Source organism: Piliocolobus tephrosceles, chromosome 10, assembly GCF_002776525.5.
Source record: "Piliocolobus tephrosceles isolate RC106 chromosome 10, ASM277652v3, whole genome shotgun sequence".
In the NCBI taxonomy this organism is placed as follows: Eukaryota; Metazoa; Chordata; class Mammalia; order Primates; family Cercopithecidae; genus Piliocolobus; species Piliocolobus tephrosceles.
The window spans coordinates 94033769-94052671 of NC_045443.1; the positions used below are offsets into that span (position 1 = coordinate 94033769).

General features: G+C 35.8%; 1 protein-coding gene and 1 non-coding gene across 3 annotated transcripts in view; both read left to right on the top strand.

The window, feature by feature from the left end:
• Positions 1-18903, top strand: part of CFAP54 (cilia and flagella associated protein 54) — a 389915-nt gene that overhangs the window by 78111 nt on the left and 292901 nt on the right. For both annotated transcript variants that reach the window (XM_031936253.1, XM_023206706.3), the window contains exons 20-22: positions 6877-7053; positions 10883-10975; positions 11214-11399. In XM_031936253.1, coding sequence (XP_031792113.1) covers positions 6877-7053; positions 10883-10975; positions 11214-11399 — 456 coding nt within the window. The remainder of the gene's footprint in view (positions 1-6876; positions 7054-10882; positions 10976-11213; positions 11400-18903) is intronic.
• Positions 13814-13920, top strand: LOC111538945. Its single transcript, XR_002730518.2, has one exon. It is a non-coding gene; the product is annotated as a U6 spliceosomal RNA (small nuclear RNA).

The window sequence follows — 18903 nt, forward strand, 5'->3', positions numbered from 1 at the left end:
GGTTATTGTTTATAATCAACACAGAATCTAATTTATGGTACCATTTTGGACCAGAACTAATGAAGACACTCAGGGGTATTAGCAGTTCTAATAACCCCTGGCTTTAATATTTCCTGAATTTATGTCTTGATATCCCCTAAATACCAGTCTATTAACTATATTAGCAGTAGTTGGATTTAATTATTTTTCCTATTTTGTAGCATTTCAAGTCAAATCAATTCTATCTGATTTTTTTTTTAGGGGAGAAGAATATACATTGGCTTTTAAAAAATTACTTTTATTTTTATTTATTTATGAGACAGGGTCTTGTTCTGTCAGCCTGGCTGCAGTGCAGTGGTGTGCGTGGCTCTGCCTCAACCTCCTGGGTTCAGCCATTGTCCCACCTCAGCCTCCTGAGTAGCTAGGACCACAGGCCCATGCTACCATGCCTGGCTGTTTGTATTTTTTTTGTAGAGATGGGGTTTCGTGATGTTGCCCAGCATGGTCTCGAAATCTTGGGCTCAAGCAATCCGCTTTCCTCCGTCTCCCAAAGTGCTGGGCCTACAGGCATGAGCCACTGTGCCCAGCCTCAGCTGTTTGTAATTGTGTGCTCAAGTCTTTTTTTTTTTTTTTTTTTAATCAAAGTGCCAACTTCCCATTCTGACCCCACCTCTTATAAGGCCATGTTTTGACTCCCAGGCTTCAAACTGCTAACAGAATATTTAGCATATCTACATTTTGGATTTTTTTTCTCTTTTAAGTGATTTAAGGGTATTACATAGGAAACTTCATCCAGGTTGCCTTTCCAAACTTCTTTTAAATTAGTTTTTTATTAAAACAAGATAACATAGTGGTTAGGAGTATAAGGGTCTTGGATTAGAGTTCTGGTTCTACCACTGATTAGCTGTATGACCTGTCAAGTTATTTATGCTCTCGTGAGATTCAATTTCTTATCTGTGAAACAGGGATTCTTGGGAAGATTCAGTGCAATGATGCATATAAAATGCTTAGTGTCTGGAACAGAATAAGCAGTCAATGTTAACCATTATTATTATTATTACTCTACTTTTCATTCTGTTTTGTCATATCAGAACTATTATTATTTCTCTTTCACTTTAAGTACTCTGAGACATTCTGTTTGAGCTACTTTTTGGTGCTTTAGATATATTTTCCTCCATCAGACTATACATTTCTTTCTGTATTTTCTCTTAGATTTATCTTATTACTTGTATATTTTATTCTAAGCAATATTCCTTCTCAGGATTCTTGGATATGACTTAATCTACTTTTCATCTTTTTCTGCAATGTACATTATAATGTTGAGAACCCAGAATATACCTCAGGGAGGTCTACCATATACGTAGGAAATATGGCACTTTATCATTCTAGTCCTGTGACAGTTGTTTACATATGTCTTAGTCACACCCTCAAGATTGCATTGCATCTTTCCATTAGTATTTTGCTGCACTGTGGGCGTCAAGCCTGTGTCAAATGTATTTAACATCAATCTGTTCTCGTAAGCATTGAGTAACTTGTGAGGAGAGGCAGGTTTCATTTTCTCTAATGGAAACTATATGCCAGAGAAATTTACATTCAGACAAAAATACTTTGGACTTCAGTACTGTGGTTTTGGCGGCACATTGCAGTGGAAACCACCATTGAAAGAACGCCTTAGAGCTTATTTTTATTGTGAGTTGGTGGGCAAGTCCCTTTCCATTGAGATTCCTTGGCTGAGTCCCTGTGAAAGGTAAAGGCTTATTTCTTTTTTCAGAGTTACTGAACCTTTCTAATTTGCTAGGCACTGTGGTAGACAGTGCAAGATGTGAAGATATAGTTATTTTTCATTATCTGATATGTCATGGAAAGCCTACTTCTTGACCTCTGATTAGGGAATGGTTTGTCTAGGTTTTGCAATTGTAATAGTTTGGTATTCTAGAGCATTGCTATTATAGACAACATTCAGGTCCATGTTGATAACACTTCCTCATAACTAAGTAGTGTTGGTTTCATGGGAATTTTTCCTTCTTGATTTTTTTGGGGGATTTTCTGATGTTATTTCTAGTTCTTCAACTAGCAAAATAGTTGAAGAACCCCCTTAAAAAGTCCCAGGCACTTTCTCATAAACAAAATCTTATTAGCAGCTCAATGAATTGACTCCCTTAAATTAGGATTCTGGTTTTTAACTAGCATTAGGGTTTGCCTTGAATTCTGTTATGGAATTTATCTGATTTACCTAAATCAAGGGCTTTGTTATAAACTCTTGTTTTGTTACCATTCACTTAAAACTTTAATACTTCTGTTAACCTATTTCAAATTGGGCCATAGGATCTGAGTTAGGACTCTAAAGTTAAAATTGATCAAGAGCCAATCAGAACATTTTAAAGATGCCATCTTAAAAGACACTATAATAAAGATCACCCTTCTCTTTCATAATTTTGTGTGTCTTATATTCCAAACACATCGATTGAACTTAAAGAGATAAACAAAGCACTGTCCTTCCTGCCAAGACACTCAATGTTTAGAGGGTGTGGACAGTCAAGTACAGAGGTAACATATTATGTAATATCTGCTAAAATAAAGATACCATGTAATGAAGGGAATGACTTATTTTAATACATGGGCTAACTAGAAGATGTCAGAGGAGGTGATATTTGTGTGGATCTTAAAACAGAGAAGAGGACATGAGATGCTCCAGAAAGAGGGAATTGCATGGGCAATTCCGAGGCGTGAAATAACAGCATTTTAGGAAATGAGTGATTTCTTTTATGGTTGCAGAGGTTAAGTTGGACAGAGAGGTAGGTATGAAAGAGGGAAAGAGTAGAAAGGGGGATAAGGCTAGAAAATATAGTCATGATCAGAATGAAAAGGGCTTTGGAAAAGTTTGCACTTTATCTGGCAAGTATTAGAGGAGCCATTGAAGGACTAGAAGACTGGAGGTTGAAGAGACTAGAAAGAGACTGGGAGAAAGGCAGGAGGGAAAAGGAGATTTACTCACCTGAATCTGTGGTTCCCAGTTCTTGCTGTACTTTGGAATTATCCTTGGTGTTTGTAAATAATACAGATGTTCAAGCCCCACTCCTGGAAATGTCTATTTTGGGGTAGAAATGGACCATTCTGATTTTTAAATAAACTCCATGGATGATACTGATCAACAGCCCAGTTGAGAAATGTCTATGTTATAGCCATGGCAGAACACAGAAAGTTTTTTACCCCATTTGGATTCATTGATGTGCAGAAAGAAGATGCAAGAATTAAGTCAGAAGGTGCTAGTATTCAACTGGTTCACTGAATCAGGAACTACCAAGGCAAATTTTGAGATCAAATTTGGAGCCCAGGGAGGCTGGCTGGTCAGTGGAGATGGGGGCCAAAGGCAGTCTGCTTGAATATAAGAGCCAGTGGGCCAGTGCTGCTGATATATTTTACAGGCTCTAAACATAATCCCGAGGAAGGATATGTGTCCAAATTTTCAAGGGAAGTGGGGACACTGGTCTCCTTTCCTTGTGTTGCATAATTTTTCCTTAGGCTGATTTTGTCTGTCTTATGTAACCTGAAATATCTTGGTCTCTACAGCCTGTGATGCAAATGAATATACATTAATATTTAATGTTCAAAATATAATAGCATTTTATCTCCTTTCTGTTCAGGTAGGACTTTCTTCCCTCAAAGTTTTTTCCACAGCTACTGGGGAAATCTACTTATCTTTTCTGTCTCTGGCCTCTTCCTCATCAAGGCTCTCACCTTTTGTTGCCCTTCAAGGGAGTCCTGTTCTGTGGTACATTCGTCCCCTCAGGGAGCCAAAGCTGCTCTGTTGTCTGTGGAAGAGGGTGAAGAGGGAATGAGCCTCTGCCTAACCCTGTGCTGATTGTGTGCTCTGGATCTAACTGGCTCTCTTACGGCCTTTTATGACATTGCTCCCTCACCATCTGGCCCTGACCTTTTTGTCCATCCATTTGTTATAATTTTTAAAAATTGGTTTGGTTGAATGAGTGAAAAAGTGGAGGCAATGGAGGATACAGATGTCATCCTGTCTCCTTGATTCATTCATTCAATGATTCAAACAGTTACACTGATACCTACTATGTGTATATAAATGAGCTTTTAGGTCTAAATACTGAAGGACTGATATACAGACTCTAGAAACATGGTTACCATGTAACACATCCCTTTCCATACAAAGGAATGATTGTCTTTGCAGATACCTAAGATTCTTGACCTGCATATGCAGAAAGATTTCTCAAGGCCTCCTGGCACCGAACAAGTGGAATTAAAAAACTGTTCATCATCACAGATAGATTTTAATCACGATTAATGATTTTAGACCTTAACGTCAGCCATTTCCAATAAAAAATAAAAATGAGAAGTTAATTATGATCTCAATTTCGGCCAGCCTTCATTATTTTAGAAAAAAAAATATGTGATGCTGCAGTTTTATAATCTCTGCTTCTACAGGGAGCTGGTTTCCTCACTCAGCTTTAAATATGACTCCAACACATACTCAGATCCTGTCTCTGGTTTTTTACCTTCTCTTTTGAGCTTGAGGCTCAGGTTTCTAATTGGAAACTTCAACCTCAACATGTCTTCTGTAGGAGAAACAGCACAGATTTTTTCTGTCAGAGTGAAATACATTTGAAATTTGGTAGACTGACATATTGTCTTTTCGTTTCCAGGATCTCTTCTCTTATGTTTGTTGAATTTACTAGAACTTCCAGAATAAAATGGAATAGTGGCATTCTTTCTGGCTTTTATTGATAATTCTATTAGTGCTTCATTCTTAGCACTAAGAGGGCTATTTTGTGCTAGTAATATTTTGGTTATTGGCTAAAATTAATACTTGAAAATAATGCTATAAAAAGCTTTCCTAATTTATTGATTTAAAAAAAATCTGTAATGAATGTTAAAAAATGTTTGAAATGTCTTTTTGGCCATTGAGCACTATGATCATGTTTTTTCTCATTTAATTTATGGATATATGAAATTATATTTATATACTTCCTAATATTAAACTGTCCTTGCATTCCTGGGAAAAAGACAATATTATTACAGTTCATTATTTTGTTAGTATATTGTTAGAGTAAATGTATTAGTGTTTTATGTATTTTATTTGAGATGTTTGCATTTGTATTTGTGAAATGACTGGTCTGTGTTTTTATGTATAGTCATTTTCAGACTGTTATTGAAGTTAAAACAGTTTTGTAACATTATTTGAGAGGATATCTGTTTCTCTCTGTATTTGGAAACATTTAAAATGGCATAGGAATGATCAGTTCTTTGAGATTTAAAGTATTTTGTTTATGAACTCATTTGAGCCTGACACTTTTATATGAAACAATTTTTGGATAACATTTCCAGTTTCTTTGAACATTATTATTTCTGTATTTAGGTTCCTGCTTTTTGAGTCAGTTTGCTAATTTTGTATTTTCATCCCTAATGACTAATGACTTTGAACATCTTTTCATGTGCTTATTGGCTATTTGTGTCTTTTCTGGATAAATGTGTATTCAAATTCTTTGCCTATATTTTAAAGGAGTTATTTGCCTTTTTATTATTGAGTTGTAACAATTCTTAGTTATAACAGTGCATATAAGTGCTGAATACAAGTCTTTTATCAGATACATGATTTGAAAACATTTTCTCCCATTCTGTAGGCTGTCTTTTCACTTTCTTGATGGTATCCTTTGAAACACAAATGTTTTTGATTTTGATGAAGTCTACCTTATCTACTTTTTCCTTTGTCAGTGTGCTTTTGCTGTTCCAGAACACTTAAAATGAAAGAATAATGATAATAATAGTTCTGATATGGCAAAACAGAATGTTCCAGAGTGCTTAAAGTGAAAGAAAGAGGAGGAGGAGTAGTAATCATAATCATAATCATAATGCCTAACACTTATTGACTGCTTACTCAGTTCCAAATACTAAGCATTTTAAATGCATCATTGTATTGAATCTTCCAAACACCATTGCGTAACTCAGGGTCACAAAGATTTGGTCATATACTTTCTTCTAAGAGTTTTATAATTTTAGCTCTTACATCTGAATGTGTATTTCATTTTAAGTTAATATTTGTCTATGGTGTGAAGTAGGAGTTGAACTTTATTCTTTTGCATATAGTGTTCAAGTGTCCCAGCAGCATTTGTTGAAAAGACTGTTCTTTCTTTATCAACACTTTAATTTTAATCTTTACATGGGTTTTTACTTAGAGCTCAGTTTGAGTCTTTGCCTTTTAATTTAATTTAAAAGGAAGTGTAACCCATTTACATGTATTATTATTATTGCTTATGTATTTAGCCCTACTTTTGAAATGTTATTTAGGTCTGATTTTTATATTTCTCTTTTGTTTTATGTGTCATCTCTCTGTGCATAACCTTTTTAAAAAGTGGATGCCTTTCCGTCAGCCTCATGGAATATGTTTTTTCTATTTTATTTCTTCTTGCTGATAGAAAGAAACTCTCAATAATATTTATTTCATAAACCACATATACCAATATTCTTATTATTTGAGAGTCATACTTTAGCTGAATTAGGGTAGGTGTGTAATTCATCAGCATAAATGCAGATGATTGTGGTATGAACCTTTTAGGGAAAATGAAATACGATGGTAGATATTCAGAAGGTTCAATTTAGAAATGTAATGTCTCATATTCATGTATGATAATGATAAACATATAAGATATATAAATATAATGCCATTGGTGATCATGATTAACCTTATTTAGTAGGCATCTTTTACTTTTGCAAAATCATTAAATAGTTGAAATATATATGTATATATTTGAGCCTCTGAGGCTTGAAAAACTGCTTATAAAAAGATAACATTGTTTAACATCACTAGAATTCTATAAATGTAAATAAAGTTCAAGCTCTTGACATGTATTTTTCTATTTTCATATTTCATTATAGGAAGCATGTTCTTTAATTGAAAGGATTGAAGCTGAACAAAATGCCCTATATTCCTATCAGAAATATTTGGAAAGTTCAAAAAGAAAGAAAAGCAGAGTCCCTCCTCCACCTATCCTGCTGTCTCGAACTCATTGTTCTGTGACACTCAAACCTGCTCCATTTACTTCAGAGGTTAAGGTATGGTGTCCAATATTATTTTTGCCTCATGCAAAGCAACATAAGTACTTTTATGACTACCGCGATTCATATTTTGATTGCTTTTAGGAACTGGATAGTCTTATTCATAAGCACTGAACACTGGATTAATACTCCAATGTCTTATCTATACTTAGTTTCTTCATGACAGCCCCTTATGTTGTTATATTTGTGATATGCTCTGTATTGCATTGCTATACCCAAATATATTGTTAGGAGAAACAGTAGAGAAATACCTCCTTGTAAGTATCCTTGTCACCATGACACACCATATGCTGACATCCTCGTGTGCTGAAGATGGAAGTCTCACTTGAAGTGGAATCAGACATTTGAAGAGGGTAGAAGTTACTTCAGAGTCAATGATGGATATGAGGCAGCAGAGTGTGGAAATTTGGAGGTGATGAGTCTAGAGGTTCTGCCCAAAGTCCTTCCAAGTGAACTAGATTCTTTCAACACAAACAAAGGACAACTCCAACCGTATTATAAACCATACATCTTTGTGCATTTATTGGAGGATGAACTTTTTCTCCCATCCCTCATACCTCAGAACTCGGCCTATATGTGACTAAAAGTTGAGATTAAGTTTCTTCACAATAATTTAGTTCTAATTTATGTTTTACAAACTACACTTTCCTCTTTGGGATGATCAACAACATGCTCTTTGATGTTACATAAAAATAAAGTTTTATCTTTGATTCTCTTTAGGATATTCTGCTTGAAGTTTTGTCAACTTGGTATAGTAGAGAGAACACAGGCTTTGGAATCAGACAGATTTAGGTTTGTAATTCTAGCTGCAACCTTTCCTGGAAGTCTGACCTTAGGAAAGCTAAATACATTTTCTGAGGGTTTTATTTTTTTCGTTTGTAAAGTGTGTTTACTGTGAAAATTAAATGAGATAATGTATAATATTCTTGGCATATTAACTGATATCTTTCCACTTAATTGTATTATATGTAAGTAGTAAAGCTTACCCAAAACAAGTAATGGGCTGAGCGCGGTGGCTCAAGCCTGTAATCCCAGTACTTTGGGAGGCTGAGGCAGGCAGATTACCTGAGGCCAGGGGTTTGAGACCATCCTGGCCAACATGGTGAAACCCCGTCCCTACTAAAAATACGAAAAATTAGCTGGGCGTTTTGGTGGGCACCTGTAATCCCAGCTACTCAGGAGTCTGAGGCAGGAGAATCGCCTGAACCTGGGAGGTGGAGGTTGCAGTGAGCTGAGATCACACCACCACATTCCAGCCTGGGAGGCAGAACGAAACACCATCTAAAAAAAAAAAAAAAAAAAGTAATCAAGTGATGGACTGTGATTACATTATTTGATAATTTTTTTTGTGGATTCTGTCCAATGAGCATTTATTGAGTTTCTATAGTTGTCAAGCTCTGTGCGAGGTAATTGAGGTATAAAGGTAAATATGGATTAAATGTGCTTGCATACTTTGAGGAGCTTCAGATGAATAACAAATGGACATCAGTGAGAACTGATAACCACCTTCATAGTGCTTTATAATTGGGAGAGGGGGGGAATAGAAGTGACATTCATCTTATACCTAACTGTGCTATGATAGATGGATTATTGCTATTGATAGTGGTTTTAAAGTTAAACTTTGGATTTTTGGAATCTGTTTAAGAATAGAGCCTCACTGATTTGGAACATTAATACAGAACTAAGACCACGTGCTTTACTGAGAGTTTTTGTTTGCTTTTATTCAAATATTTGGATTTCTTTAACCAAAATCTTATTCTTTATGTACTTCAATTTAATGATTAGTTTATTTCATTTCATAATTCTTGGAAATAGGAAGATATAAGAGTCTCATATTTGGTCTGTAGTTTTAGGACTCATCAATGAGCACATTATAGGAAGTTTATGTGTATTATGTACATTTAGAGTTCCAGGAAATTATCACCATCTGTTACCTTCCCATCAGCACTAGATGGTGCTATGGGCTTAAAGAAGTTTTCTGGTTTGAGGCTTCAGCCATCTTTTGTTTTCTCAAAATCTCTCGTTGAGGCATTTATTTCATTAAAATCTACTTTTGTAGTTGAAAATGCTAATGTTATTTATATTACGTATAAACTCTTCTAAAGTTATTGCTGATTTGTTCATGATGTCTCTACCCTTATGTAGATTCTAATTACACATTGTTTCTTAGAGTTGCACAAACTAATGTCTTCATCTGTGGAACAAAATAAAAATATAAAGCCTGCTTGTAAAAATGCTTTTAGAGAGAATTTTACCCTCCAAATTCTGTTTTATATAATAGAACTTGGAGCAATAATGATGTAAGTCATAGAACATAGTCTTTCTGCCTTTTTTCTTCTTTGAAAAATAGTATCTTTTTGCATGGGAAATCAAAGGAAGTTAGTTTTACATTTTTTTTTTCTGAGATTCATCTTATTATTATTATTTTTTACCCTACCCTCCAGCTTCAGGTTCTTTCTGTGTTCTCTTTGTCCTGTTCTGCCTTTGACTAGCGCTTTTTAATCAATTGTGCATATCACAATCACCTGAGAAATATTCTTTGGAAATACAAAGATTCAGAAACTTGCATCAGAAATTCTAATTCATTGAAGCTAGATAGGCTTGGGTATCTGTAATTTACAAAAATGGTTGATTCTGTACAAATTTGTATTTTAAATAAGGATTCTGGAGCACAGTCAGTGTTGAGAACCACTTGTGTCAATTGGATATGGTTAGTATTTTTCTGTTGACCTGGAGGAAAGAGTAGCAGGCACAAGCTGTAAGAGGTACTTGTATTTAGAGACAATTGTATTTTTTTTAGAGACAATTATATTTTTCCTTCTTTCCAGCTTGCCTTGTAGTTTAGGAGTTGCCTCTGGGAAGAAGGTAATGACACAGCCATCACCCCTACAACCCCCAGCAGTATGGCTCGTTCATAATACTACCCCGTCAAGTGTCACTTAGCTCCCTTTTTCTCTATAGGGAGAATAGTTCATTCCAATAATGAATCTTCATTATCTTGACACCTCGGCAAAAGGATCATTGTCTAACTATTTAATCAAGGTTAAGTTTAGCTGTTTCTGTGGGATTTATATTTTGTGTTTGATTTATGTCTAATGTTTAAAGTGTAAAATTAAACTGAATATAAAAATTATCAAAGTAATATCATGTTTCAGAAAATATATAAATTGTAGAAAAAAATGGACCCGTTATCTACCTGTTATCTTACCATTTTATCATCCAAATCCTACTGCTGTTCTTATTTAGGGGTGTTTTCTTCCAGACTTTTTCATATGTATTTTTATATTTTATTTAAAATACTATATTTTAGTATCTTGCTTCTCTTTCCACTTGCTTTTTTTGGTCATACATTGTCATGTAAAATATGAAATTCATTTGAGTGTTAATCTTTTTTTTTTTTTTTTAACATCAAGACTAAGTCATTTTAGGAGTCAACCCCTGCCACTCTCTGTCTGATCTTGGGCAAAGTTATTTAATATCTCTGCATCTCCATTTCCTGTGAAGCAAAATGATAATAGTAATCCCATATCATAGAGTTGTGCATATTAGAAAATATCTGTAAATTCCCTAACAGTACTTAGCAGTAGGAACTGTTCAATTAATGGTGGTTAAAATAATTAATAATGAATAATATTTTAGTCTTAATTGTCTCAGTAAACTAGCTAAGGTTACTTGTACTCTTTAAAGATTAAACCTAAGTATATTTGTAAACTTTGATTTCATGTTTTAAAACTTGAATCATTACATTCTTATTTAGAAAAGTATTTTTTTGCTACATTGATGTTAAAGAATGCCTTTTAAACAGGCTCATTTTTCTCCTCGGCAGGTCTCCTGGTACTGCATTTTGGGTTGCAAAGCAGAAGGAAGTTATGGAAAAGTACGGCTAAACAATAATCATCTCCCAAATTCAGGAGAAGCGGTACGTCAAATTAAATGTCAGGAAATCTTACTGAAGCCTTATTAATGATAATTACATTTTTTAATGAAGTCATTGTTTTGGTGAATCTCTCTAAGTTCCACTTGAATCATAACTAAAATCCAACAGTGAAAGAAAAAGGTTTTTTTTTTTTTTAAATAGAAGGTTTACTTAATTGTATTTTAAAAGTCATGTTATTTTAATTTTCCATGTATAACCTGAAATGTGTTTTTCTTAATAGATACCAGCTGATGGTAAAAGCATTTTTGAAGTGAAAGGTTTGGAAACCAATGAAAAGTATGTATTTGCAGTTGCTGCCTATTCTAACAGTGGAAAGCTTGTCGGTGGTGCTATTGGGGAGACAACTAAACCAATTCTGGTTTATCCACCTCTTTCTACTATTACTGCTCGGATGTTCCTGACACAGGTAGAAGAGATTTCTGCTATTTTTTTCCACTGTGTTTTTTTCCATTAAGCAGTTATGAAGTAATTTCTGATAGAAATAAAAATCACAGCAGATATTCTACAGCTCCTATAACACATATTTTCCATTGCTACAGTTTTGTCTCATAAAATATGAATCATTCCTTCTCTTCTTAGTAAATTTGCTTTTTGACAATAACATTTTTTTCCCTGGATTACAAATGTAACACATATATATTAATTTTAGAAATGCTGGAAAATACTGAAATGCTTAAAGAGGAAAATAAATGTTATCTGTTATCCTATCATCCAGAGTAGCAGAGTTCTTCCCCTGGGGCAATTTTGTCAATGTCTGGAGGAATTTTCAGTTGTCACCAACTAGAGGGGTGCTAGTGGCATCTAGTGAGTAGAGGCCAGGGAGGCTGATAAACACCCTGCAATGTACAGGATGGCCCCCATAGCAAATAATTATCCAGCATAAAATGTCAGTGGTGTCAAGATTGAGAAACCCTATTCCAGAGATATCCTTTTATTTTTGTGTATCTATCTGCCTATCTATTTATCTAGCTAATTAGTATATATATATATGCACACATGTATATGAATTTATGTACAATGTATAATTTAAATCATAGTATACATATTATTTTACATCCTGGTATTTTCACTTAACATATAATTGACATTTCTCTATTCCATTAAGTATTCTTCCAAAACATAATTTTTAATGGTTCCATGGTATTGAATCTTATGGATATATAATAGTTTGCTAAACATCTAGATACTTTCCAGTCTTTTGTTGTTATAAACAAAACTATGATGCTTCACTTTGTTAGTAAATCTTTACCTACGTCCATGATTACTTTCTTAGGGTAAATTTATAAAAGTAAAACTTCTGAATCAGTAGAGGCAGAGAGACCTGAGTTCAAATTCCAGCTCTTCACACTAGCCATGTGATAGTGGACAAGTAATTTTCATCTGTGAAGCAGGAGTAGCAGTAGTAGCTACTTCCCAGAGGTATAATGAGTATTAAATGGAATTATGCCTGGCAAATATTTAATGGTAGCACTTATTGCACAGTAGGCACTGAATAAATAGTATTGTTTTTAGTTAGGGATATGCTCATGAATTAATGTTTTTTGTCGAAATAGTTGTTGCCTGACTTAAAACATGTCACCAGTGAAAAGGATGCTAGGAAGAGTGACTCGTTGACCTAGGTCTCAAGTATCTAATTTTAAGCCTATTGTTGGCTGTAGGCTGATGGCTTTTCTAAATTTTGTCATATTTCTATTCTATTTTTCTTTTAATAGTTGATTAATATTATAAGCTAAGATCTTAGTGGCATTTTATGTCGTATTTTTCAAAGAAAATTAAATTGAGAGAATTACTAGGATTTGTCTAGTATTGGTTTAGCGTGTCATAGTGGCTCATGGTTTTCTGATGTTTTGATATCTTTGGAATCTAATATATTCCCTAATTTGCAATGATGGAGTTATTGTGAGGAACTGAATATTTCATCAAGGCCTAATTTTTCTCCAGGGAGTGGTTTGACTCTTGGGCTTAATTTGGCAGAACTTTCATTGAAAGTTAATAAAACTAAGTCAGAGCTATACTGCTGGGATAATGAGAAGTGTAATGAAGTAATGACCTGTGTTTCTTTACTGACACTATATTTGCAGTTCTGTAGTTTATTTATGATAGTTTATGCGTATTCTGTCTCATAATGTTAAGTGGCTAAAACAAAGCTTTCTCACTTATTAAACCCCCTTAATTTACAACTTAAGTGTAAGCTTTTAAGTTTCAACAAGTTAATGTACCTCTATTTTGTAAGTGCAATCTAATTTTCATGAGAGTGGCTAGTTTCTAGTTTCAGGACAGTTCTTTTTCTTTAAAACATATTATTATAAATATTTGATAGTAAAGCATGGAGACATTCCACTAAGTGCCTGTGATTAACTTGGCTTTTGGGACTTTAGGTTGTACTTTTTACTCAGCATTATTCTGTAAATATTAATACAATCAAGTGAATCTGTACTAGGCTTTCCCTAAATGTAGGAGGCTATTAGTTTAGTGTATCTGGAAATTTTTTTTGAGGAAACTTTTTGAATTATGTATTTTCTGTGTCTATTTTCTCTTCTTTTTAGACTATTTCTTTTTATTCCTCCTCGTTAAGTAGAAAAAGACTAGATAATATGATATAAATGTAGAAGAGTAGAAATCTGTGAGCAAGATTCTGATCTTGACCTTCGAGACTGATTTTAGGCAAATTGTTTGGTCTCAATTTTCCTATCTGTAAAATGGATGTAAGACAAAACGCCATATTCTAGTGAATTGTTGAACTACCAAATCAAGTAGTGAGTGGGCACAATGGCTTACTGAGATAAGGAAAGGAGGAATATCATTTATTTAAAAACTACTGTGCTCGCTTCGGCAGCACATATACTAAAATTGGAACGATACAGAGAAGATTAGCATGGCCCCTGCGCAAGGATGACACGCAAATTCGTGAAGTGTTCCATATTTTTTTTTTAAATTTAGCTGGTATTTATTGCCTGCTTAGTAGGTTTCAAATAAGTTTAACTTTTTGCTCAACAGTAAGCAGTATGTTCCATGTTGTATTAGTTTCTTAGGGCTATCTTCACAAAGTACCACAGATTGGGTAGCTAAAAATAACAGAAATTTATTGTCTCATAGTTCTGAAGTCTAAAAGTACAAAATCAAGATGGTAGTCGGTCTTCTTACTCTTGGAAACATCTTACTCTGTCTATGGAGCAGCTGTAATTTCACTACTTTACTTTTTTAATAAACTTGAGGTTACTTTGGAAAAAAAAAAAAAAAAACTACTGTGTACCAGGCACTTAAAATTTATTATTCCACTTATTATAATAACTCCATAAGGTGGTATGAATACTTTTATTTTATAGTTGAGGGAACAGATTAATTTAATCCTTCCTCTGCCAAACCCACTGTATCCCTAAAAGGGTGTCTCAGGGAGGTTAAGAAATGTACCCAAGGTTGCTCAGGTAGCACATGTCAAGCCTGACACTTGGCTCATGCCTTTCGACTGCTCTGTCCAGGTTCCAGGAAGTCACATACTGGACACCTAACATGTACCAAGTCTTCTAGAGCCTGCATCTCTCCAATCTGTTAAGTGACCCTCTGCTCCTTAGAGAGCTCCTCTTCTCTTTAACCCTCTTCCCTCCCTTTCACTGTCTTTACCTCTTCCTCTCTCAATTTCCTTTTTATTCTCTCCCTGTGTTGGTGTTAATCAGCAGGTCTTCATGATCTGTGTTGACAGTAGAGTTTGATGTTGGAACATGAATGCTTTGTCAGCAATCACGATGGTTGTAGGTGAAGGGAAAATGAAGTTCACACGACTCCCACTTTGTATGTGAATTCATTAAAACCCATTATTAATCAAAATCCCTTTTATTAATAATGATTTGTCTTTTGTCTATTTTATTTTTTATTCAAATAAAAAAATAGGCTCAGCATGGTGGCTCACGCCTGTAATCCCAGCACGTCAGGAAGCTGAGGGAGGCAGATTGCTTGAGCTCAGGAGTTCAAGACCAGCCTGGGCAACATGGTGAAACCCTGTCTCTATTAAAAATACGAAAATTAGCCAGACATGGTGGCATGCACCTGTAATCCCAGCTACTTAGGAGGCTGAGGCAGGAGGATTACTTGGGCCCAGGAGGTGGAGGTTGCAGTGAGCCAAGATCATGCCACTGCATTTCAGCCTGGGTGACAGAGCGAGACTCTGTCTTAAAAACAACAACACCAACAGCAACAAAAAGAGTTTTAACTCTTCTTTTCCCTCTCATCCTCTAACTGAATATTACCACTCTTTCCACTCATCTATTTATGGATGAATCATTTAGTCAATGTTTATCTTGTACCAGGTTATATGCTAGATGTCATCACTTCATCCTTTGAAATATGTTTTTTTTTTTTTAATCAATCTCATTACGATGACAGTAATACTTGTTTAGATAATTCTGACTTATGGTTTCAGTTAAAACCCTGATTGCAAGTCATGGAACCAGCTCAGCTTGGGATAATGTAGCTAGGCCCTGGGAATGCAGCAGAGTCCAGGCAGCTCTAGGTCTCATACTTCTGGTTCTTCCTATATGTCTGCTTTCTTGTATTTTTCTCTAAACATTGGCTTTCATTACTTCTCCATCTTTGGAGGAAAGATGGCAGTTCCTGAGTTTTTATATATCACTCAATTTCAGCTATAAACGGAGATCAGCTGACTGGCCTCTAATTGTGGCTCCAAATTCCTGGGAAAGAGAATGTGATTGGCCCACCTAGCATAATAAAGAGTCTGATCTCTCTTTTTTTTTTTTTTTTTTTTTTTTTTGAGATGGTCTTACTCTGTTGCCAAGGCTGGAATGCCCTGATCTCATATTTGGTGTTTGACAACTGACTTATGACTTGTTCTTATTTTTTATTGACTTGTTTTTATTATTTATTTATTTTTCTTTGAGATGGAGTCTCACTCTGTTGCCCAGGCTGGAGTGCAGTGGTGCAATTGTGGCTCACTGCAGCCTCCGCCTCCTGAGTTCAAGCAGTTCTGCCTCAGCCTCCTTTGTGGCTGGGATTATAGGCGTGTGCCATCACACCTGGCTAATTTTTGTATTTTTAGAAGAGATAGATTTCATCATGTTGGTTAAAAACCTCAGAGCTTTTGCTCTAGCTCTTCCTTCTGCAAATGCTCTTACCCCAGAGAGCCATTCCATCATCTTCTTTAAGTTTCTGCTTAAATCTCACCTTCCTTGATCACCCTATTTAATGTTGTAATCTATCTTCTATTCCCTCACTTCACAGACCTAAGGCTGGTCTCGAACTCCTGACCTCAGGTGATCTGCCCACATTGGCCTCCCAAAATGCTGGGATTACAGACATGAGTCACAGCGCCTGGCCGTGACTTGTTTTTAAACCTTGCCCTTCTTTTTGCCTTTGGCCCCACATCTGGGCAGGATGATAAGAAGGCCTATGAGCTCACCTTCTCATTTTGTGACAGCAGGAAATTTAAACCTTCCAGTCAGCATGGACTTTCCCCAGTCCTATCTCTCAACTTCTATGAAGGCCCAACCTGCTTTCTCCCTCTGCTTTGCCCAAGCCAGTCCAGACAGGCTTGTGCCTGTTAAGCTTTCCCAAGAAGTCCCTTGTATAAGTAATATACTTTCTCTCAAATTTTCCTGCTGTGTGGAGTGTCATCAATCTTAACATGAGAATGAAACTTTGGATGGGGGCCCATCTTGCTTTGCAGGGGAGACTCAAGGGCAGCTTGAGTCAGGCACTCACTCTGGCCCTGTCAACCCTGTTATAGTCTAGTACAACTGCTGGGTGTCTTTCTCTATGGGTAGAGGGATATTATCAGCAAAAGAGGATTTTTAAATTAATTTGACACATTATCTGAGGGCTTACTCTGTGCCAGGCGTTGCCCAGGTTAGTGACTCTAAAACTTGAGTGCACATAGGAATGACTTGGAGTACTGGTTAAGTAGATTGCTGGGTCCCACTGCCAGAGTTTATGATTCACTAGACCTGAGTTTCGGTCTGGGAATTTGCATTTCTAACAAGTTCCTGGGTGATGCTGATGGCCCAGGGACCATGCTTTGACAACTGCTGTTCCAAGCAACATGAACAGAATGCTATGGTAGGAGACAGGTAATAAACAATGACCACAGTAAACAAGTGAATTATCTAGTATTTCAGAAGATTATGAATGCTATGCAAAAACCAAGTGGAGTATGTAAAACAAATTAGAAATGTGAAGTGGGTGAATGGAAGGTAGATTACAATACTAAATAGGGTGATCAAGGAAGGTGAGATTTAAGCAGAGACTTGAAGGAGATGAGGGAATGGCTCTCTGGGAGAAGAGCATTTGCAAAAGGAACAGCTAGAGCAAAAGCCCTAAGGTTTTCAAAAGTGTACCTGGTATGCTTGATAAACAGCAGGAGGCTTGTGTGGCTGGAGCAGAGGGACCCATGGAGAGTAAAAGGAGAGGTCAAAGAGCCAAGAGGTGACTAGGCAGATAGAGAGCAGATCATGAAAAGACTTCCAGGGCATTACAGGGACTTTGGCTTTTGACTTGAGTGAAGTGGACAGTGATTGGACAGTTTGGAGTAGTGGTATGATGTAATGTGACTCTTGTTTTTAAAGGTTCACCCTGGCTGCTACATTGGAAATAGACCGTAAGTGGGTAGAGTGGCAGCACCATCCACTACTGTAACCTAGTGAGAGGTGAAGGTGGCTTGGTCAGTGTGGTAGTAGTTGATGTGGTGAAAAGTAGTCAGTGTCTGGACATGTTTTGAAGGAGAAGCTAACAGGAGTCCATAAAGAGAAAAATAAAAGATGACTCTAAGGTATTATCTGACCAACTGAGAGGACAGAGTTGACATCAACTGAGTTAGGGAAGGCTGTGGGTGGTGGAGGTTCGGGGGAATGGGAGATCAGTTCAGTTCGAGGCATGTTGAGGTAAGGTGTTTAGTGTATATGGAGAGAATTGTTGAGTAGTCAGATGTATAAATCTGGAATTTGGGGAAGGGGTCTGGGCAGGAGAGGGGTTTGAGGGTGATAAAACTATGGGACTAAGTGGTATCAATAAGAAATGAAGGTAGACAGAAAAGAGGAGCAGTTCAAAGAGTGAACCCTGGGGCATACCAATATAAAGAGGTCGAGGAAAAGAAGTAAAAGGAAAACCAAGAGTGGAGTTCGGGAAGCCAAGCCAAGGTCAGGCATCAAAGAGGAGGTACCTACTGTACTTCATTATTTCATTCATCTTTTAGTGCTTCTTTCTCATTTTAATTCAGCCCCTCTAAAATCTGTTCTGCACATCATTACCAGGACCAGATTAACCATTTTTGAACATGCTTATATCATGACACTCCTCTGTTAAAGAAACCTCACAAAACCTCATGATTTTATAAACCTTAGTTTTATCACAGTATCTTTTCTTGTTTTGCACTGTTAACTGATTGAACAGATAACATTATTTTAAAAAGGATACTTTTTACAAGAAAAGAACAGTTAATTATAGTTTCACCAACACTCTTACACATCATCTGTTATTGGTTTCCATGATAAACCTTAATAATTATATATTTTTATTATATATATTTATATTTCAGTGACCACTTAGTACAGCTGTGTCATTTGATTAATGTAGCCCAGAAAAGCGACTCATTTACCACTCTAAGACTTGGCCTCACTATTTTTACTGACTGTCAGGCTCTGTACAAATTATTCTACTTTTCAATGTTCTGGTTTCCTCATTCACAAATAGGGATGGCAATAGAGCTCACTTTGTAGAACTTTGATGAAGAATAAATACAGCAATACACATAAAGTGCTTAGTCCAGTACTTGACAGCTTTAAATTCTTCCACCTGATTTTCAAGGCCTTCTGAAATCATGTCCCACTTGAACTTGTCCAATCGTATTACCCACTTGTTTTTTGTTTTTTGTTTTTTTTGTTTTTTTTTTTTTTTCATTTTTTTTT